We start from the raw sequence: 23,285 nt of genomic DNA on the forward strand, positions 1-23,285 counted from the left end.
TGATGAGCATAAAATACTGTTTATTGACACAAACATTAAAACAAGTCTAGCATTTGACAGTACAAATACACAGGCTCGTGTCTCCTCTTCTCATCTCTGAACTCTAGTGTATTCTTTTTCCAACTCGGTGCAATATGGATGCATGTTAACTTGCAACGGTTAGACAGTTACATAATTTCAGTAGCTTATTCTCCAACACTAAGTGGCCTTTAGGTATCTGTCAGAAAAATGGACCTCAAATGCTAATAAGAAGTGAATGGTATGCACATTAGCTTGCCAGCTCCCTGTAGGCTAATTCAGGTGAGATATTAGTTAACAAGAAGATAGTGAGGGATTAAAACTTAAGTGTTTAATGTTGTGAAGGGTGTAGAAAGTTGGGAGAATGGTAATTAAGGTGTTCAAAATACAAACTGGAACTCAAAAGTCTATTTTGTCTTCTGCAAAGCATTCTTAATACACATTACTTAAAAAGGGAAGACAGCTATCTGTAGGAGAGCATGTTTACAGCAGTTTAGACACAGATGAGCTGTACTTTCAGTTCTTACCATCTATAGAGGAGACCACCAATATTGGCAGAAAGCCCATTATACTATATCTGAATTCTACACAATTGCAGTTTCATGGAATGTTTTGGGCAAGACATACAGCACAGCTCAGGTACAGGAAATGTGTTAGTTTATTTTGGGCTAGCACCATTGCTGGGATCTAGTTTCTCTTCTGTTTCGGATAGAGGCTCTCAGGCCATAGGAATAAAGTCAGGTGCTTCTCTTGCAAACATCTCCTTTGAAGGCTCAGCTTCACTGCCAATTGGTCCACAGACTGAATGAAGGGCCATTTCACCCTTTGTGCCTTGGGTTTCAGAAGCAGAAAGAGTCCGTTTAGGCTCCCCTTGGATTCTCTCATCTACTGCAGTCACTAGGGATGCTAGAGGCTGGAAAGCCTGTGTCTCACTACTGGGCTCCAGTGTCTGGAGGGAGCTCACAGCTGTCACCAAGAGAAGCAGCTGTGTCTTCTTGCTCAGTGTACTGCTGTAGTTTTGACTTACCATCTACAGAGATCTCGGACTCTGAAGCTTTCAGAATTTCTTCCTTGCTTATTGCTGCATGTTCCCCTCCTTCCTGGTCTTCAGTTATATTAGTTGCGATTTGAGGATCTTGACCCCTCTTTTCAAACTTTAATTCTGTGGTCTCCGTCAATGATTGCAGAGTCTCTGCCTCTTCTGGGGTCTCTAGCACAGTCCCTGGAATAGGACAAGCTTCATTTTCTTCTGTGGTCTTAGCAGCAGCCTCACTGGTCTCTTGGATAAACTTTAGAATCGTTAGTGCTGTTGTGTACACTTCAGCTGTCTGTGCAGCAGACTGGACCTCGCAGCCTATTGGATGGCATGTGCAAGAGACCGTCTCACTAGAGTCTTGGGGTAGCTCTCGTGTGGCTGGGACAGCAATTTGTATCTCAGTCTCTGCAACAGGAGGCACTGCCATCTCTTCTGTGGCCTGCACAATAGGACAGGACTCCTTGTTACCTGCTGTAGTCTCTGTAGCAGGCTCAGACTTTTGTGCAATAGGTGCAGCAGTTTGCACCTGAGCTGCTTCTGCGGTAAGCCGAGTCCCACCACCCTCTGGCACGCTCCATTCAGTAGACTGGGTCACAGTTTCCCTCCTGGTCTCAGTCTCTTGGGGACTCTGTGTGTCTGTGCCAGCAGACTGTTCCTCCATTGCTTCTCTTACCTCGGTGTTAGGATGGGCCTTGTTTTCCCCAGCAGGCAGAGCCTCACTTACTTTTGCAGCATCTAGTGCCATGTCTTCAGTAGATTTCCCCTCAGCTGCTTCTGTGGTCTCTGCAGTTGGCCACACACCAGCCTCCTCAGAAGTCTCTGTGTTTGGGACAGATGCTGCCTCAGTCTCTGGAATAAGATGGGCCTCACCATTCTCTGTGGTATTCTGGGACTCTGTCTCTGCAAGAAGATGGGCCCCACCAGTCACATGCAGGCTCTCTTCTATGATCTCTACAACTTGCTGGGCTTCACCAGTGGGCAGCATCTCTTGCAGGATGCCTCTCATGGCTGGCAGAGCAGTTTGTCCCTCACCATTTTCTTCTGTGCTCTGTACAGTCTCATGGGCCTCAGTGCCTGGCTTGCCTAGCATAGTAGGCTGGAAGTCCGTCATTATCTCCGAGGTCTCAAAGGCAGGCTGGTCCTCCCCAGGCACTGCTTTGCTCTTTTGTGTACGTAATGTGATAGGCTGTGTTTTAGTCATCTCTGTGGTCTCTGACCAAGATTGGTCCTCACCGTTCTCAGTGGCATTCTGTGCCTCAGGCACTTCTGTGATGCTAGGAGGCATAACGGGTTGAGCCTCACCAGACTCTCCTTTGGTCACTGCAGCAGAGTGTGCCCCAATCATTATTTCTGTGGTCTTCTCAGAAGTCTCTTCAATAGAGCAGACTTCAGCCTCTATGGCCTCTGCAATTTTCTGGCCTTCATTGGTCTCCTCCATAGTCTGTGCAATACTGTGCACCTCACTCACTTTGGTGAGTTCTAGAGACCTCTCTGCAAGAGGCCGGGACCCCTTGGTGTCTTGGAGGATCTTGTGTGCACTTGGGGAAGCAGGTTGCGCCTCAGTCACCTCCATGGGCTCTGCAGTAGAACAGTTCTCAGCACGATCAGTTACTTTCTGGAACTCACCGATTTCAGCAAGTTGCATCTCACCTAGTTGTGTGTCCTGCACAGCAAGCCGAGCTGCTATCACTTCCGTGGAGGCTAGTGCAGTCTCTACAATAGACTCTGCCTCAATCATTTGGGGGGTCTGTGCAGCAGGCTCGGCCTCTCCAAGAGCCTCCTGCTTTGTTGGCATTGCAACTGGCACCTCAGTTTCTTCTCTGTTCCATGCAGTTGGCTGGTCCTCAGTCTTCAATACACCAATATTGATGGGCTGAATCTCACCGGCAAACTGGGCCTCAGTCCCTTGGTCGTGTAGCACATTAAGTCGGGTTTCAGTCACCTCTGTGGTCTCTTCAATAGGAGAAGACTCATAGTGCTCCATGGCAGCTTCCATCTTATCTGTGGGATCTAGTGAGCTCTCCTCAACAGGCTGTGCCTCACTAGTGGGCTCTGAAGTCTCTGTGTCAAGCTGGGTCTCAGTGATTTGGGGGCCTGCTGTTGGCAGCTTTGCCTCTGACTGTGACTCATTCCCTTTGGTGGTCTCTGCACTAGGCTGGGCCTCACCATGCTCCTTGGCAGTCTGACTCTCAGTCTCTTCTGTGGTCCCCGGTGCAGGCTCTTCAGGGCAGTCGGCCTTGCCCATCACTTGGGTGGCATCTAGTGCAGTCTCTGCAGCAAGATGGGTCTCCGGTGTCTCTTGTGGGGTCCCTTCCATCTCCATGGCTGCCCTCTCAGCCTTCTGGTCTATAGATTTGTTGGGCACACCAAGACGCTTCCTTTTGCCAAGCCTGCTCCCCATGTTGGGAACTCTGCTGCAACACCACAAGAACCAGCCACAGTGTGATGGAGAAAACTAACCCGCCCTTTTGTAGGCACCAGCACTGGAGGCTAAAGGGTCTTTGCTGCTAAGAAGGAGACAGAAAGTACCAAGCGTCTGTCGTGTGTCTGAAGTGTCCTAGAAACCAGAGACAAGCATCTCACCTACAAGAGAAGAAAAACTTCCATTAACACCCACATATGCTAGCCAGTTAGTACAATAAGCTTCTTTCTTCTGGGACAGCCAGCCCCAGCAGAACCCTAGGGTCAGTCTATCTACTGAGAGCTTCTGTTCCTGTCCCTCTTAGCTAGCCCTTTTGTCCTACTAAGTCATCCCCTCTTGCCTATCTCTCCTCTTTTTATTTGAGAAGTTTAAGCTCTTTAGGGCAGGAAGTGTCTCTTCTAGTTTTAGTGCCTATTGGATTATGTTTAAAGGACAGGTACAGCAACCAAGTTCTCAGGTGACTAGTGATTTTGGACCACGTCTGAGACTTTACTATTATGTACAAGCCAATAGATCTTTCTCAAGTGCTTGAGTCCAAGCACGTATGCCTGCATCTAAGTAGTTACCCAGCTCTTTTCCAGCATACTACACTGAGCTAAACCCATTCAGGTGTGTCTGCATATAATTAAATCAATTTTAGTTACACAGATACAAGTTTAATATAGACAAGACTTCAAAACATTATTCTCTTCTGCCCTTCACCTTGTGTATTCATTTACCCTGCAAGTCAAGTGGAACAGGCATGCTCTACTCACATTGTGGCAACATACACTCCTTCACACAGGTGATCATGGCCAAAAGACAAGGCATCAGAGAATCAAGCTTTAGGGATGGCCTCCATTTACTGCAACCCCCTGGGAGGCTTCATGAGTTACAGCCTTTTAAAGTGCTAATAGAGTAAGAAAATGGATTCAAGATACAGTATCAATGGACAGGCTCCTTGATTGAGAACTTAGTTAAGGAGAACAATCCAAGAGATAGTACTAGAAACAAACAAAACTGTGGACATCCACCACCCTAGCCTAAGTTCTCTTTCTCAGAAAGGCTGGCAAAAAAGCCCATGTTCTCTGCCAATGAGAGAGGGATTGAACCTTGAGGAATAATTCTATTTCTCATCCATTTATACTAGCAGAAAGTTTGCCCCAAAGCAGCTATAAAACAGCACTTATTGACAACATAGGAGACAGAACAGAATTCTCTCAATACTCCCATAGCACTATTAGCTTTATAGTATCAACAGAACAAAGTTGACTCTCAAATCAAAGTGGTACAAGTACTATTTTATCCAGACACACTTTCAGCCCATCTCCAGATGGCAGTGGGTAGTTGAGCTACTATCATGGCTAAAACTACTTTCCTCTAATCTAAGAGTATTCTGGACAACCCCTCCCCTCCCCCCCCCAAAAAAATCAAGAAGAACAAATATAAGTTAACTCCACTAACACCCAAAACAATCAAACACACTTACTAAGAGTAACTTAACAAAAATACTTCCCCTTATTTCAAAGGACCTTCATGTTTTGCCCATACCCAAGAGAGTAGCTGAAAATTAAAATACCCAGTTAGTCCCATTTTAACATAGACCTGGATAACCCTCAATTCTAATACATTAGGAGAAAAATACATGCCTATCTAAAATATAGTTTAAAGCAGTTCAAGCTTCTTGTGCTTACACATCAATAACTCTACCTAGGCTGCCCTTAAATAGGACTTGGTGGCCACACCAAACTCCTTCCCCACAATTTCCCTAATCTTTAGTTCCACCTAATCACTGTTTTCTCAGCCCCATTCTTTCATTTACCTTAAGCAGGGCTTGATCCTTTCCTCCACTGCATCTTTTGTTGTCATTCACTGTTCTGGAAGGTAAGTTTTAAAATCCAGCCAATCTGAATTGGTAGCATTTTACATTCACCTTGCACAAGTGTGAACGATGGCCCAAGATGGCAAGGGAGAATCATTCTCATGATGTCTTATGGTTGAAGTCCCAAGGAGTCCAGGTGATTAGAACAGACCAGCATAGAGCAAGCCCTGCACGAATATGGCTATTTACTGGATAAAGACTAGAGGCTGTTGAGATTGTTGGAGTTGGATGGATCAAACCTACTAGCCAGGTGATAAGAGATCAGCTTCCTCATTTAGACACCTGAAGAAATGGCCTGATTTAAAATACTGCTCAGCACCCGGCTATCCCCCCTGAGAAGAGATGTTCTTGGGAGCTGAACACTTGAAAATGAAAGTACTTATTTAGGTGCTTAGATGTTGGGCATTGAGATCTTTTGAAAATCTATCCATAGGAGTCATTCAGCCTCAATGCACATTCCTATTCCACACACACACACACAGATTTATTTCTTTACATATTTACAAGGCCCCTCTCCAGAGGCATCTCTGCATTGTACAGCCAATCAAGATGAAACATTAAATTCAGATTGAAGGAACAGTCAGCCAAGTATATAGCAGACTATAACCAAAAGATCCAACACAAAGGCTAACCCCATTGCCCCTCAGGCAGGATACCTCATCCATTCAAAGGGAGCAGTTGTTTGGGTAATCATAAATGTAAAGGTCGTGGGTATTGTGATACTGTCTTACCACTGTGATGCAACTACAGCCTTATTTAGCTTTCCTGTGTTTTAAAAGTATTTGCATCACACAAAATGTTGCAAGGAAAAAATGTTTTTATTAAAACCCTTCTACCCTCTGACATGTTTATTTTATTTGTTAAGATACTGTTTTGTTTGAAGTCTACCATCACAACTTTTTAAAATTCTGCTTTTCTTTCTACTCTGAGCAGCTGGATTTCAAGGAAGATATTAGTAGGTGGTAGGAATCTTCAGAGGTGACTCAGTCAATCAGCAATCTAGGAAATCCCTGAGAAATGTGGTATAGCTGTTAGAAGTAAAGAATGGGAAATCAAGTCACCTGGGTTTGTTTCCCAATATTGCCTATTCCTTTCTGTATGAACCTGGGGAAGTCACTTAACCTATCTCTCTCTCAGTTCCCCACCAGTCAGATGAGGATAATAACATTTAGCTATTTTTAGGGACATTGCAAGACTTAGGTAATTAGTGCCTGATTTCCAGAATGCCCCAAACTCCATTTCAAGCTCAGGGTGCAGAGCATATTTGAAAATCAGGTCCCTAATATTTGTAAAGCACCCTGAGATTGTTGGTTGAAAGTTGCTGTTTGAAGGTAAAGTATCATTATAGTTATTATAAGTTGGTATTAGTTAATTTGTATGTCCTAATGGGATATACCACATGAAAATAAAGTAATTTGAGAGTTTTCTCACACTTTAAAAATACTTTCTTTTATGACTGTATTATCATAGTTATAAAATATGTCACTCTGACTACATCATAACCTTGAATTATGACTTCCTTCTCTCACTAGCTGGCAGTCAGAAGTTGCTATATAAGTCCAATAAATTAATATAAATACAGACAAAAGAATTGCCATCTGGCCCTTTGCAAATGGCTGGTTGAAAGGTTTACAATGGCATGTGTCAGTATGATAACTGCACATGAGCTTTAATTAGGGTCACTACCCACTTTGAATTCAAATGATATTTTATGTATGTACAGCAGGTTTCTCATAGAATAAACCCAAAATGTTTTATTACAAGATATATACCTACACCACCAATGAAATGCAGCCAGTTCTGGGGTGGACGGTGGCAGCTAACTAGCATAGTATGAAGAGTGGAGGGCAATTAAAAGAGAAGAAATTTTAGCTAAGTCCAGAGGGAAGCCTGCAATTGCAAAGCATGCTATGGCATCCATAAAACCTTCACAGAATCTTGCATTTTGTGTCTCATCCCATCCCCTACTGCATCCACCATTTCTATACTGGAGATGCCAGTTTACCCTTTCTAGCTTCCCTCCTCTCCTCAGGCACAGATCCAACTCCTCCACTCCGTGGGGTGGAATGTAAAGCTGGTCAAAAAATGCCAGTTATTTTTTGTGGGGAATTTTAGATGTTTTTCATTTTCCTCATATTTCCCTAACCCCCCCCCCCATCTGAAACTGAAATCTGGTATTTGTAATGTGAAAATGTATAACTTAAGAGAAATACTTCCTGAAAACCAAAAATGTTACTGAAAACATTTTTAATTTTTGGGTCTCAGCTTTCAATGGGAAAAAGAAAGAAAGAGAGAGAGAGAGAGAGAAAGAAAATTCAGACCAAAATTAATTTATTTGTAAAAAATATTTCAACAAAAAATATTGACCAGCTCTGGTGGACAGATTGGCTCTTTCCAAGCCTGCTGTTGATAGCAGAAGACACTACAAAAACTGGACTTTTCTTCTTCCACTTTAACTGTTCACTACGGAATTGATCCACCAGTTTGGCTGAGGTCCCCTGTGTCATGGAATAGAGAGTTAGCTTTCTTTTAACCCGAAACAAGGACATTTTTTGGACTTAGTGAAGGTTATTATCTAGAGCTGGTCAAAAAAATTCTGATGAGACAATTTTCCTGTAGGAAAATGCTTATTCAGTAAAATCAAAATGTTTTGCGGTAACATATTGATTTCATCAAAAATGTTTTGTGTGAAAATGTTTTGTTTCAATAAGGTTGAAGCACTTTGTTTCACTTATATTGTTTAGACTATAATGTAAACATGATATAATATTAATAGTTGAAAAAATAGCATCAAAATGTATTGCTTCAACCTTATTGAAATCAAGTGTTTTGATAAGTTCCTTTTTGATGTTTCCAAAGTTAACATTTTTGGAGTTTTTGTTTCATAGGACATTTTGAAATTTTGACTTTTCATTCCAATTCAGGAGGAAAGAAAATAGCAAAATATCAGAATTCTGTGGAAGGGAAATTTTGAGTTTTGACAAAAACAACAAGGAGTCCGGTGGCACCTTAAAGATTAACAGATCTGACAATCTGTTAGTCTTAAAGGTACCATCAGACTCCTTGTTGTTTTTGTGGGTGCAGATTAACATGGCTACCCCCTGATTTTGAGTTTTGACCAACTCTACTATTATTCTTAAAACTTCTCTCTCACACATACACACTCTGCTTCACTGAAGAGCTTCTGCCCCAGCCCCACTCCCGCCTAGTTTCCTGCTATGGTTTTAAAGAATCAGTGCACATCACCTCCCATCCTGGATGAATACACTGATGTAAATCTGATTAAAGTCAGTAGAAGCTAGAGGTGCTCAACATCTCTGAAAATCAGGCCCTGAGCACTTCAAATTGAACACCCAAAAGCTAGGGTGCTTATGAAATGTTTGACCTAAGGGACAGATTTTTAAAAGTATTTGGGTGCTTAGAGATACAGATAAGCACTCTGTGGGATTTTCCAAAGTACCTTGGTACCTAAGTCCCATTCCTTTCAACAAGAGTTAGGCACCTACTTGCTCTTGAATATCCCACTAAGTGCATATCTGCATCTTTAGGCACTTGAATATATTAGGCCCTAAGTGACCTGAAGGGTGCCATTTTGTTGCAAGTTTGGTATTAGGATGAAGTGGTGTAATTCTCCCCAAGGAGTTACCTGCAGGGGGAGGCAGATTTGGGTTCTGATTTCCAGTCCTCCTGTACTTTCACCAATAGACAATGCTAAACATTATAATAAGCTCAGATCAGTCTGAATTTCCTGGAACATTAATGACTAGCTGGGGTTAACAGCCCAAAGTAAAGACTCTCACAGGCAGTCATTAATCCCAAGGAAAAACACAACTGGGTCTCTGTGGGTCAGTTTATTTACCAGGAGTTGGATAAAATCAAGCCCAGTTGATTGATGAACCCATAGTACCCAGGGCAGTGTCCCAAGCTGCAGATGGAAGGGTGGCATATGCTGGTCTGTTCTTATAAGGGAGCCTGGCCTAGGCATGCTGGAGGCTCATGGTTGGTGAGAGATGGATGCTGAAGGACTCTGTGCTTGGGTTCTTCTCAGCCAGGATTAGAACCATGACATTGATTTGTATTTCACATTCCTGTGATCAAATATTCAGAATAAGCAGTTACTTTGTAATGCCTGCCGTCACACAGTTGCTTTCCATGTGATAGGCAAGACAGAGGACGCAGGTTTGGTCTCACTCCTTGCCAATATGCTCATGAGGCTGGAATTCATTGGGGGAGGCAGTGGGGGCCAGGGGAGGGGGAATGAATAACACACACACTAATAATTCTTAGCAATTTATCCGCAATTAACTCCACCTCACAGCCCTGCTGCCCCCATGCGGGAGATCAGTGTCATGGTCTCGATTACACAGAAAGGGAAATTGAGTAACAGAGGCCCAGAGCTGCAGTGGGAACCAGCAGCAAAGTTGAGATTAGAATGCAGGAAGTCCTGAGTTCTAGGCCCCAACTGTCAGTTCCTTTGTTACTGGGCTTGGGGCAGGAATGGGTGGGGCGGGAGGGGGGTGCAAGGGAAATGGAGGCTTTAAGTCACCTTTGCCCTTTCTATATTCTGTCTAGCTCCTGCTGTACGTTATAGTAGCACCAAGGCTGCTCTGACTTACACGCTTCTTCCCAGAGTCACTGATGGGATGCAGAGAATAGCTGTAGTGCAGTGTGCTTTGACCACATCTCTGCTCCTACCAACTGAACTGTCAGGTCCCTCTGCCAGGAGCTGGGCACAGGGGCAGCATAGATGCCTTACACAAGCTCTACACTGGCTGGGGTGCACCATGCTGCTTCCACCCTGACCCACCCCAGCCACTTGAGGATGTTTCCATCTACTTTAAGGGTGCCAGAATGGCATAAAGAGACCTTAGTGTAACTGAGAACCAGGCTCCTAGTCTTCCACCAAAGTCAGCTAGACCACGCTGCTGCACAGGGCAGAAATACTTCCAGATCACATTAGTCTCTCTGTCTCTGACAGGTGCAGGGTGTGTGTGTAATTCGATGTCACCATGCTGCAGAAATCAATGTCGAGGTCAAAGCTAACAGGATTGTGGAGTGTAATTCTGCAGTTTGTGCTCTGCTAGAATGATATTAATGGCTGGATGCCAGCTCTGACACCCAGCTAGGCCACTAATTGTGTTACCAGTCCCTGTACATCCTACAACATTCCTTAATGCCTCTCTCATCACCCACAAAGGCCAGCAAACAGTGTCTTCTAGGAAAGTGGGAAGATGGAAGGGCTGCAGGAGAAAAAGGCAGAGTGTGATATTGCTGAACTCACTGTCAAGGAATGGATAACAGCACTGTCAATGCAACACTGTAACTATACTTAATGGGGCTCCATTCAGGCTGCCTGTCACCTGGTGGCATCATTTATACCTGGACTCAATGGGTGTAAAATGCTGCCATGCTTATTTGAAGCACTTTAAACCCACTCTGTGTTTGTCTAAATGACGACACAAGATGTGGGGCAGTGGAGTGTCAGGCCCAATAGATTTGAGTCTCGAGATGGAGGAGGTGGTTAGCTCTCCTAGTCACACACCCCATTTAAATATCCCTCTTGATCCAACAAATTTTGGGAATGTTCAGTTTCGGTTTGGAGTTTGCAGGGCCCATATCTAGTGAGAAACTTTAGGGATCCACTTCATGGGAGAGAGGAATGGAAGCATTTTGTTTATTTATATGCATTGTTTTATCTGCTGAAATGAAAACAAAAAAATTTCCTGTGATGCTTGGTAGCAGTATCCTAGAAACCCCACCATTTTGCCATAGGAATCCAGCAAAAGACATCTTGAACCTCCCCTCAGTTACACCAGAGTCAGAAAGTGTGACCCCATGACAGTCAATGGAATTGCATTAGTACAAAATCGGGGTAAGTGAAAGGAGCAAAAGGCATCCAGACCTGGATAACTACATCAATAGAAAGTCCAACCAACTGGGGTATGTAATCCTACCCATACCCTGATGCTGTTACTTTATGCAACAGAGCTCAGAATGGGCCGCAATTGGGTCTGTGTAGGCCTAATATAAGATTAAGATGGGGTTCTGTCCCCTTAATGACTGCTGGCTTCTACCAGAAGATCTGAACATAGAGGAAGCTCCCTCTCCTGAGACAACAAAAGTCATGCAGGAAGTTGTAAATGGGACTGTATCTCTTCCATGGGGTGTTCCTTCTCTAGCAGTAAAGTTTACTGAGGATACTGGGACATTTGAATAATTTACTTTTCTGAGTTAATACACCAGGAAGGGTTTTTTAGCCTTATATGACTCAAATGCTATTTTTATTTTAGCGGTAGCTTTTTCCTTCATTATATTTGTGGGGGCAGGGGTGGTGGTGGATTGCTTTTAAGTGTTATTGGAAATGGAAGTATCAGGAATATGAATCACACTGTACAATGGAGTTAATGCAGTGGCTGCTCAATGAAGTCTGATACAGTGTGACATGGTAAAGCACTTCCGGGGCTTTTATCCTCCATGAAACTCATTTCGCGTCCCACCCACTCTCTGAATTAGATCAGAAAATAGTTCTCTCTCTCAACGCTTCCCCTCCCCACCAGTCTTTCCAAGTTCAGGGTGTTCAACCTGAAGTCCTTGAGCATATGAGCTAAAGTCAAATCAAATCCACTGCCCCCTATCCAATAGTGTGTGCCCTAGGAGAGGCAATCGGCATCAAGCATCATGTCCATAAGGATACGTGTCAGGTGAGGAGTGAAACAGCAGTTGCTCTAAGGGGGCAAGATAACTTGTTTGTATGTCATACGAAGTCACATCCTTGGCCTACCTGCCACCTGGAAACCTGACAGAATTGCTGGGGACTCTGTTCCTCCATGCCCCCAACGATGCCGCTCATGTGTTTTGAGTTCTGTGCTAGTTTCCTGCTGTGATTTCTAGTGGCAGATTTCACAGGCAGTTGTGTTGTTTCTGCTCTCATCCTACAGGTGCTGTGCTACGAACTTCTGTGACACCGAGACGGCCATACTACTGGGGGTTAGTGGTCAAGGCAAGCAGTGTGCATTGGCTAATCTCTGATCTGAGTTGTCATGGTCACCGTGGGCTCACAGCCAGGGGAAGTGATGGAATGAGGTTGCAATCACTGAATCCAAGGAGGAGTCTGCATGTCCACCTTTCAGCTGTGCGCCCCCAGTAGTAAGTCTTGTCAATAGGGTTCTGGCTAGCAATTGCTGAGACACTGGAATTCAGGGCTTTAACTGGATCCCAGAGAAAGAGCATTTTAATATGGATTAAGCTAAAAAACACACACAGGACCCAGCAGTGATGTACTTACTAGGTTCATGCCAAACACTCCAGTAGAATTGAGAATACAGTCCGGACGCTTCTAATCTCACTACCTGTCTCCACAAGGTGCAAAGCAGTGAGGAATCAGTCCTGTTCATTGCTATTATTAATAATATCACAAGAGTGCCAGGGGCCCCACTTATGAATCCAGGCCCCATTGTGCTAGGCACTGTACACAAACATAATAAAGAGATGATCCCTGCAATGGAGATCTCCTTGTTCCCAAAACAATCCCAGGGGAAAAGATGAAAGGGCAGGGTTACTACGGCTGGACCATTTTGGGTTGGTTCTCTGAGTCCTGTGTGTGTTGTGTTGCAGAGGAGGTAGGAGTGGGTAGTATGGGGTAGTTGCTCTGTGTTGGGTCTTTGATACTGATGGGACGGGACAAATCAGGAACCATTCTCATCTGATGAAATGAGTGGTGCTTCCAAACCCTACTGGTATCTCCTGGAAACCTGGAAAATGCAAGTGGAGAATCTATCACACAAGCTCCTCTCTTTCCCACACATATACAGGTGTACCATGTCCCCACACATGTATTGGGCATACCTGGAGATTTGCAGCAATCTGCCCCACATGTCTACCATTTGCCATATAGACATGCCCTTGGATAGACTATATGAATACCTGTGGAGCTGGTACAGACGTTGCTATTCTGAACTGTTTGACTCTCACCCCAGACGAGCAATGAGAATTTCTTTTGGGTATTGCACCCCTCTTGTCCTCTAGAGATGACACTCAACTCCCCCATGCTCTCCAACCCCTTTTCCTGGTGCATCAATGTGTGAGGTCTCCCATGCACAAGGAAGTGTTAAATTGCAGCTTGCATTGCAGCCATTCCTGACTTTTACCATGCTTCTTGTATCCTCTGGAAGCAGCCTCTGTGCCCTCTTTTCTTAGCCTGGGAGGGGCAGATAATCCTCAATAAACTGCCATTACCATACCTGATAGTATATAGATTATAGTTATAAATATAGTTATAGATAACTAGGGAGGAAAACCAAACCAAACCAAGAGCATCCCAGATGATTTCAGGTTAATCTTTCAAAGTCCAAAGAGGTGATTTTGTTTACAAATAAATAAGCCAGGCTGCCACATCTCACACCACTCTGTCAGAATGGCTGCCTCCCGCCTCTGAATTTATGCCCTGCTTTACAATGGGCTGCCAGGAGCAGCCAATACCTGAATTGGGTTTCTGGCATCATGCTGGCACAATGCTGATGCCTGCAATGTTCTTGGGGTGAGGGTGAAATATCTCCTCCAGCTGCCAGATTCATAAACAAGACAATCACTCCCCCAGCCAACAGCAGTGTCATCAAATTGCCTTCCTACTGTTCTTCATAAATTGGATTGTATAAACATTTCATCTGCAACTTGTGAGATCAATTTTACTGTTCACCTTCTCTCTCTCTTTCCCTCTGTTTCTTTTTCTTTTTCTTTCTTGACGCGCCAAGTAATTCACTTTGATAATGTAGGTCCCAGTTCTGCCCTAGGCCCATGCCACTTAATTTACTTGTAATGAGTCGCATGGGGTGAAACCAGGGCAGAATTAGGACCTTATTATTTAGAGGGCTGGAGAAGAGACAAACAATTGCTCTCAGTGAAACTAACTTCCATATTTCCTAAGTGCTATGTGGGGCTTTAGCCACATGACTCCCATTAATCAATAAGAATTGGATAGATAAAACTTCTCTCAGTGCTAGGAAAATCAATGATGCCCTTGCCATTTAATTTATAAGAGTTCATGGGCCAATCCAGATGCTACCTCTGTACGAATCCTGGTTTTGGTGGCAGATTTAGAGCACCCATTTTGAAGGCCAGGCTAATTTTTCTGTAATTGCTAGGGCTGAGGCTGCAGCCAAATTCAGACTTCATAATTATAGATGGGCCAAATAGACTCTCTGCCAGGGAGGATAGTAGGTTTTTTAATTAACTTGAAGCATGACCAACCACAAAAGCAAAAACAAAACACCCTGGTTGTGCCCACTGCTATAGAAAATTAGCCCTTTCCTTACTTCTGTAACTGTCAGTGAAAATAAAAATAAATAAACAACTCCGTATAGTTTCCCTTGCTCACTTATGCCTTTTAAGCTGAAATGAGAATAATTTTCGCCTTTAAATGCTCTTTTATTCAGTGCTTCAATAGGTTGAAAATACAAATAACAACAAAGAAGCAAAAGCTCAATCAACCCGTTTTTCTTATTTTCCTTTTTTCATTTCTCATTTTCATCCACCACACACTGGTGTCCATTGGGAGTCTTTCTATTGGCTTTATTGGGTGCTGCATCAGATGCTAAATGCCTTTAGAGCTGGTGAGAGGTGGCCAGCTGGAGCTCCCTGGAGAAATATATGGAAAGGGTCCTTTACACTGCCAGGACGATGTAAAGGGGCCTTAGCATAACTGACAATCAGGACCTGCATCTTCTCTTAACCTACAGGTAAGGTACAGCGCAAGCATTGACAGGACTAGTTCTTCCCATAGTGCGAACACCAATTGGACCAGCCTGGACAACCTTTAGGGCTTAGTTTATATGTAAAGCCATACTGGTGTGATTTTAAACAAATCAAATTAAACCTGTGCAATTTTTCAGTTTAGCTGGCACTGGTAAATGTATAAATGCAAGATAAATTGATATAACCAGTTTGAAACTGACGTAAGAGTGTCCACACAGCAGTTGACCTGGTTTAACTAACTTGGTTTTTAAACAGATTTAAGTTAAACCAGTGCAACTTTTGTGTGTAGACAAGCTCAAAGCGTGAGAGAGGCATTCAGGGTCCATTCAGTCTTTGGCCTTTCCCCTGAGACCAGAGTACCAATCACTGCCAGCCAGGATGACAGTCTTGTGCTGTGAACAAGAATCCAGTGGGACCTAGGTTGAGACCACCAAACTTCCATAAGCCACTGCATGCAGTTTTGCTCCTCTCTGTTCCAAGCAGAGCCTTCCGTATGTCAGTGTGCCTGCACACACGTGCCCCCCTCCCACAGATATTTTCTTTATGTACAAATTCTGCCTTATTAAAAGCTAAGAGTATTCCTTGCAGCCATTGCTCCGTCAACCACATCACATCACACCCATGTGTGAAAACACGCCGTCAAATCAGGCAATACAAGCTGCTGCCACATACAAGAGATGTTCACATGAGGGTTTTTTAATTAATTTCTGCTTAAGGCTACAAGTGAGTAAACAGTCCCTAAACATAACAACATTAAGAAGTAAGCAGTAGCCAGCAGTGTATAAGTGTATCCTTAAAAACACATGTAATAATGCATTGAAGAAAGGCTGCATAGAACAGCAATGAGGTTAGGCATCAAGATTTAATTCTATAGTTTGTACTTTTAAAACAATTGCCTATCCTTTTCTTTTTACATAAAGTTCATAAAGAAAATGAAAATGGGCATAATTATTCACCAGTATGGAACTTGGGTAATGATTGAAGCCTGAGCAAAAGAGGTCTGGTTCTTCCCACTGACACTGGTGTGAATCAGGAGTAACACCATTGAAGTCAATGGGGTTACACTGGTGTAACGTGATTAAATCGAACTATGATAGAGTAGGTAATAAGAAAAGGAGTACTTGTGGCACCTTAGAGACCAACAAATTTATTAGAGCATAAGTTTTCGTGAGCTACAGCTCACTTCATTGGATGCTTTTCTTTTTGCGAATACAGACTAACACGGCTGCTACTCTGAAACCTGTCATTAGAGTAGGTAATAAATGTATTGAACACAGCTGGTGAGCAGCTCACAGGCTGACATTGGTGCATATGGCATATTCATTGAATCAATCAGAATAGTGGACAAATTCATAAAATTACAATGGCAATGGAACAAAAGATGTTAGATTATTTGTTCTCTGTAAACCATTTACCCAGCTCTAAGCACTGACGGTATGACAATGGAACTGCCAGTGAAAGCAATGACAAGACTTATCCAGGATCTAAGCCATCCATGCCCAGAGAGGCCAGCTGTTGCCAGTTTTCCCTTGCTTGCTTACCTCCTCAAAAGATACTGCATGGGGCATTATAGATAAGCTCCTACACTCACAAGACCCCACATGCCTCGTCTTCCTTGTTTGCTATGGGTCAAATCCATTTCTAGTGTAACTCCACCAAAGCTAATAGGTCTGCACCAGGGATTAATCTGGTCCAATATCTTTATCTCTGCAGAGTTACACACGTCACAGCCTCATTTTCTCTGCTGAGGAATTGTCTTGCCCACAGCACATTCCAGAGCCAGTGTTTGATTATCCTTGATTTACAGGTTCAAGCCCTCTGAAGTACATTGCTCAGGAGATAACACATTCTGTAGCCCTTTACTGTGAGCAATGCAGGAGCTTTAGATTTGTGCACTAATCTTCATGCTGCATCTGACGGGGAAGGTCAACAAAAGAAAAGAATTAGGGCTTTTTTGTTTGAAAAGAAAAAGGGTTTTGTTACTTTAATGCTCTTGAGCCAGGCTCACCCGAGGGTGGTAGAAAAGATTCTCTGGATAGCAAGGCGAGATCCTATTAGCATTTGTGGGAATGAATGCAATTAGGGGCCTGAGCAAAGCGGCCCCCACCTGCTGAGAGTTTCTTTATCTGCAGGTTGTACCGAAGATGCTTACTGTGGGTATGCTTATTGTGGGACCATTTGATGTGGAGCTTATCTAGAGATGGGGAAACTGGGCCAGAGAAAATAAGCATTCCAATCCTTCAAAGCTGGAAATTGAAGCTTTGCAAGGATTCAGAAATGTGTGGATAACTTTTCATCAACATTACTTGTATTCTTGTGTCATACCTCTGTGCCAATAGCCTGATTCTCATTTTCATTGAGGCCCCTTTACACCACTGTAGCAGAGTAAAGGAGGCTTAAAGTGGGAATTAAATATATTTGCCTCCACTTTAAGATCTCTTTGCATTGCCAGAGTAGGTTAAAAAGGCTTTAAGATAAATGAGAAGCAGATCCTTATACTCTACATCAACAAGCTACTTACATAGGTGCATAACTTTAAGCACACGCATAAGCCTTTGCAGGATCAGGGCATCACTGGATGATGATGATTTTGCACTGAGGTACTGCCCAGAGGCACCAATTAGTATGCAGTGTCCTGTTGTACTAAAGCACAGGAAGGCACCATCCCAAGGCTTGGTTCTTGCCTGACTGGAAGCATCAGAAATCTTAATTAGCCATTTAATGTTTGTTGAAATTAACAGTAATGACAAAAAATAATATACTTAGCAGTTCACAAAGCGATATGTACAAGTGCTAAATATTTATTAGTAGTATTCATGATAGTCATAAATCTAATAAGAAAATCTGTTCTTATGAGTTTTCCAGTCTGACAGTCTGAACTCAAGTGGTTCAGATCCTTTGGATAAAGCAGCCAAATGCCTTAGTTATTGTCTGATCTGAACAACTGGACCATTTGAGGTTCAATATGATATGCTAGTTAATGAGGTCCACTAGTCAGATCGGGAGACAGAGAGTCAAGGGTTCCAAAATCCAGTTCTGCCACAGACGTCCTGTGTGTCAAGTCACTTAACTTCTTCATGCCTCAGCGTATCTGTCTGCAAAATGTGGACAATCATACTTATTTCTTTCACAAGGCTGTCATGAGACTTAATGTGCTGGGGCAAATTCTGCTTTGTTATACTGGTGTAAATGTGGAGTGACTCTGTTGAAGCCAAAAGAGTGTAGGCAATGCCCAAGCCACAAAGAGGCCTAGAATTGAACCTCTCCTGAGTTCAAGGGGCTGGGAGGAGGGTCAGAGCTGGAGTTCTGGCTCAAGCCCACCTCTAGTTCTAAGGCTTCTTAACTGTACTAGTACCTAGCAAGGCCCTTCTTTACAGTGGGACACAGCTGGTGATAAAACATTCACTGTGGAGGGCCCATGACTCAGGAATTTATGCCCAATGGAGTCCAGTTTTGTTGGCTGGGATGGCAAAAGGCAAGGCTTATCTGCTCTCCCAGCCATTCCCTAGAGTGTTAGATTGAGGGTGGCATAAGCGGGTTGAGGAGGAAGAATTTTTCTTTGCAGTAAGTTGGCTGAAGGTAGGTTTTATGAAAGGCAGTTGGCTGGGTGGAGGCAATTTTGGGGAGATCCAACAGAATTTGTATACTGTGTAAGCACCTAGAGCCTTGGATAGGTACTTCCTAATCAAAATGAATGAATGAATAATAACTTTTGTTAGCCACCGGGAAAGCAAAAATTACCATCACCAACGGCCTCATGAAACATGCCCTGTCCTAATTTTACAAGAACAAAAATGCTGATCTTCTTTTTAGCTAGGTCAAGTGACCTTAAGTAGTTCTAGATCTAAATGAAAATCTGCAGATGCTGTGCCTTCATTAATATTCACACAAACCTGTCCTTCCTTCTGCTCAGCATTTAATGGTCCAGTGAGCAGGACAGTAGCTTCCTAGAAGAAAGGTGCACTCATCCCAAGCCTCCATTCTTTACATTCTGCTGAAGTACTGCTAATAATAGACAGGACAAAGCCTCCGGTCCCAGTTTCTCTCACTCTATCATTAGCACACCTTTAGTTTTCAGTGGAGCTGACTGATGTGCTTATTGGACCTTGAAGGGCTTAGTCAGTTTGCCTTACCGTTAGGTGCCTAAATACCTGTAAAATCTGGCCTCTTGGAACTCATTTTAATAGGTGCTAAGTGCCCGCAGCTCCAGGGGACTTTAATAGAAATTACGGGTACTCATTACCTGTGATAATCAGGCTCACACTAATTGCCTCAAGTTGGGGGACACTAAGAATCACTGGAAATTTTGAAAAAAATTGGTTTAAGTGACAGGCTCAGCACTGTGCAGAATTAGGCCTTAAACCCCAAACCAGCAAGGGGCACTTAAGCATGTGTTTAACTTTAAGAATGTACTGAAGTGCTTTGCTAAATTGGGGCCTAAATGAGCATTTCACACAACTTGTTTCTTTCCTTAAGAATTTGCTCTCCAAGAACCATTGTACTACTGAAATTTCAGATCCCCTCTCGCCCAGCCCTGAATCCTGTGCCTCCCATCCTGAATGTTTGAATCTGTTTGAATTATCTATTTGCACTGACTGACTGCACCCTGTAGGTGCCTGAGATAAACGCACTAACCCCAGATGGCCTGGAATAGAAATGCTTTCCAGGCAAAGAAGTCAGTCGCAGCTCCAGACAAGCCTGTGAGATTTGCTATTTCCAGAGTAGTGTGGACAAGCTGATATACAGTTAAACAGAGCACAGGATTAACAGGTTTTGACCAGGCTATATTTTCAGAGAGAGTTACACTCACCAGCTTCCTCCCTACCCCATCCCTTTTCATACCAAATCAATATGCAGAATCAGCAATCTTGGCAGCAGCTCCTGATGGATTAAATGAATTTTGGGAATATGAAAGAGTAATGCCGTGAAACACAGCTGGAATGAGGGCACCAGAGAGGAGGGAAAAGTTGGAAACCTTCTTCTGATTTCCATTCTCCAAGTCGGTGAGGGCAGGTTGAGTTAGTGATGTTGGGGGAGGATGGTATTATGATCAAAGCAGTGGAGTTGCAGTCAGGAGACCAGACTCACTATAGGCAACAAACTTTACCTTTCTAAGTCTCATTTCCCAAGCTTCTGTTACTATATTTTATATTTCTCCAGACTTTATCTATTGTTTATGTAGATTGCAGCAAGGACTGTCTCTTACTATGTGTTTGTACAGCACCTAGCACAATGGTTACCTGATTTCAGCTGAGGCTATTAGTTTCTGCTGTAATAGCAACTTTAATATAAACGTACTGCAATATAAATAACTGATGGCAATAATAATGAGTAGGGCTCCTCTGCAAAATGGTAATAATAAAGATTAAAGAAGAGCATTTGAAATGGAAAGCGGTAGGGATTGTGATGTTTCCTAATTCCTGTGAGAGTTCATTCTACAGTCTTGGACAAGCCCCTGAGAAAGCTCTGTCTCTTGCACAGACAAGCTTGACCCTGAGAAGGACATTTCCTTTGTGCGAGATAAGTGTAGTTGTATGCACCTTAAGTCTTAGGATGGTCAATTACTAGAGATGGGCAAAGTTCAAATGTTTCAGAGTAGAGCTGTGTCAAACTCAGCAAGGTTGGTTCACAAGGTTTCATGCAAACATTGTTGCTGCGTTTGATCTGTGAGGCATTTGCTCCCTTGAGTTTTGCTTTGAGATTCTGAGTATGAATGAACCCAAAATCTCAAAGCAAAATGCTATGAAAAACCCTCAGTTTCATCTGGTTTCACATCAAAGCTATGGGAAGCCACCGACTGTTGTGATTTTCACATTGAACTAGGGTTTAGCTCAAAAATAGGTCCATGGGTTCACTTCAAAACTTTTGATAAATACAGTCTGAGTTTCAAGTGTGTAACAAAACCAGATGAGATTTATTCAGTGTCAGATTTTGTATCAAAATATTTTGCATGTGTTCTCATTCAGATGTTTAGTTTGGTTCAGATAGGCAGCATCTCTGTGCTTGGGGACTGGTCTAGTGCATAGTGGACCAATACAGGTGTTGATTCTTTTGTAAATTTACCCTCACCATACTCTGGTTTGGTGGCAGGCTAGTGATTCCAAAGGGGTGTGGGGAGGTGAGAACCCTGGTGGGAACTTTTAAACAAGAAACTTCATTCATGAGGGATAAAGAACAGCCTAAGATATTAGCAGGGTAGACTGACTGGGTGAGGTCTGATTCAACCTGTCTCCCCTGCCATTGTTTGGTGGGTGCTTGGCTTAAGTGGAGCCTACTTAAACTGGCAAGGCTAAGTTTAAGACAATATGCATTTAGCTTTTTGTTATATTTAACCCTTTCTCTCTGCTTGCCAAGTTCTTATGGATAAATAAATCATACTCTGTTTTGAACAAGCTGTTTTCTGTAACTCCTTTTACCAGCCAATCATGGCTCTGAGAGAAGATTAATTCAAACCCATTTGGCACTGCTGGATGTAATACAGTTGGTAAAGAGGGTTGCTGTGGCCTGATGTTCTAGTCCAAGAGTGGGGTGAGCCAAGGGGGTCCACCCCGAGGGAAGTGCAGATATAGGTGTGTCAGTTGAAAGATGTGCCCATGGAGAGACTGAAAGAGAGATGACAAATGCAGCTCGCCCTTGAACGATAACAACTTTCCACACTAGTTACACCAAACACTCACAGCTCACAATCTGTACCTTTCTGCTGATGATAATCATGTTGATTTACAGTTTGTATGACAGTCGGGGGGCGTGACATTTTTAGTAAGGCATGTACACTTGTAAGCAAAATGGCTGTGCGGATGATGCTATGTTGAAGAACAAAATAACATTCTCCATGCATGTTCAGGGCTGGACAGAATTGTCCCATGGCCACAGCCAGTCAGGGCTTTCATGGGCATGCATTCCCTACAATGATAACATGCCTCTGGTATTATGTAGCACCCAGGTACCCTAACTGATATCAGGTCCCCATTGTGCTAGGCATTTTACAAACACATCATAAGTGACAGTCCCTGCCCCAAAGAATTTATAGTAAATAGACATTAGAGTGGTAGGAGAAACAAAATATCCCAATTTCACAGAGGGGGAAGAGAGGGACAGGGAGATGTGGGGACTGATGTTCAAGCAGGAAGAAAGATTTTCAAAAGACAGTTAGATAAGTGTCAAGACTTTCAAAAATTGTTCAGCACCTCTCAGCTCCTGTTGTGACACCTATGACCGGGTATTCGCAAGAGCTCAGTAGTATCCAGAGTGCTGGGTACAGATACCGGTACTAGATTTTGAAAATATGTCATTCCAATGGTGGGGTCTGAGTAAACTTGAAAATCTGAACGCAAGTTATTCACCCAGGGTCACACAGTCAAATAGTGGTAAAATCAGGAATTGAACCAGATCTCCTAAACCCTAGTCCAGAACCCTTAACAACAAGATCTTTGTTCCACTCATTGCAAATCTATTACAAAAATGTGGAAGTAGCATCACTTCCCAACCTTCATGCTGGGCTGTTTTGCAGGAATTTTGACCTAACCTTTCCTTTTTTCCAAAAATGTACAGCAAAAAAAAAAAATCACATTCTCCTGCATTTCTGTCAGCTCTCTTCCTCCCGCTGCATTCTTAGAAACAATCTATCTGTTCTTCTCAATGCATTTTCCTGCTCAGTGTTTATCTTCAATTACTGTGTAAATATGTTTCAGAGTAGCAGCCGTGTTAGTCTGTATTCGCAAAAAGAAAAGGAGTACGTGTGGCACCTTAGAGACTAACAAATTTATTAGAGCATAAGCTTTCGTGAGCTACAGCTCACTTCATCGGATGCATTTGGTGGAAAAAGCAGAGGAGAGATTTATATACACACACACACAGAGAACATGAAACAATGGGTTTATCATACACACTGTAAGGAGAGTGATCACTTAAGATGAGCCATCACCAGCAGCAGGGGGGGGAAGGAGGAAAACCTTTCATGGTGACAAGCAGGTAGGCTAATTCCAGCAGTTAACAAGAATATCAGAGGAACAGTGGGGGGGGGGGTGGGAGGGAGAAAGACCATGGGGAAATAGTTTTACTTTGTGTAATGACTCATCCATTCCCAGTCTCTATTCAAGCCTAAGTTAATTGTATCCAGTTTGCAAATTAATTCCAATTCAGCAGTCTCTCGTTGGAGTCTGTTTTTGAAGCTTTTTTGTTGAAGTATAGCCACTCTT

General features: G+C 43.2%; 1 protein-coding gene and 1 long non-coding RNA gene across 6 annotated transcripts in view; one reads left to right on the forward strand and one right to left on the reverse strand.

The window, feature by feature from the left end:
• LOC119846818 (fibrous sheath CABYR-binding protein-like) lies at positions 1-5,686 on the reverse strand. Of its 5 annotated transcripts, none has more exons than XM_038380982.1 (3): positions 5,105-5,154; positions 4,232-4,365; positions 1-3,637 (listed from the first exon to the last, which is right to left on the reverse strand). In XM_038380982.1, exon 3 carries the CDS (start codon positions 3,453-3,455, stop codon positions 951-953), a length of 2,505 nt encoding a protein of 834 aa, XP_038236910.1. In that variant the 5' UTR covers positions 3,456-3,637; positions 4,232-4,365; positions 5,105-5,154; the 3' UTR covers positions 1-950. The 5 variants fall into 5 exon arrangements, with proteins under 5 accessions (XP_038236910.1, XP_038236911.1, XP_038236913.1 ...); XM_038380983.1 differs by having other exon boundaries at positions 4,945-5,151; XM_038380985.2 differs by lacking the exons at positions 4,232-4,365; positions 5,105-5,154 and adding an exon at positions 5,278-5,686.
• Positions 5,218-23,285, forward strand: part of LOC119846819 — a 26,515-nt gene continuing 8,447 nt past the window's right edge. The window contains exons 1-2 of the long non-coding RNA XR_005290010.2: positions 5,218-5,339; positions 12,276-12,483. This is a non-coding gene — a long non-coding RNA (uncharacterized LOC119846819). The remainder of the gene's footprint in view (positions 5,340-12,275; positions 12,484-23,285) is intronic.

This window comes from Dermochelys coriacea, chromosome 22 (genome assembly GCF_009764565.3).
Source record: "Dermochelys coriacea isolate rDerCor1 chromosome 22, rDerCor1.pri.v4, whole genome shotgun sequence".
In the NCBI taxonomy this organism is placed as follows: Eukaryota; Metazoa; Chordata; order Testudines; family Dermochelyidae; genus Dermochelys; species Dermochelys coriacea.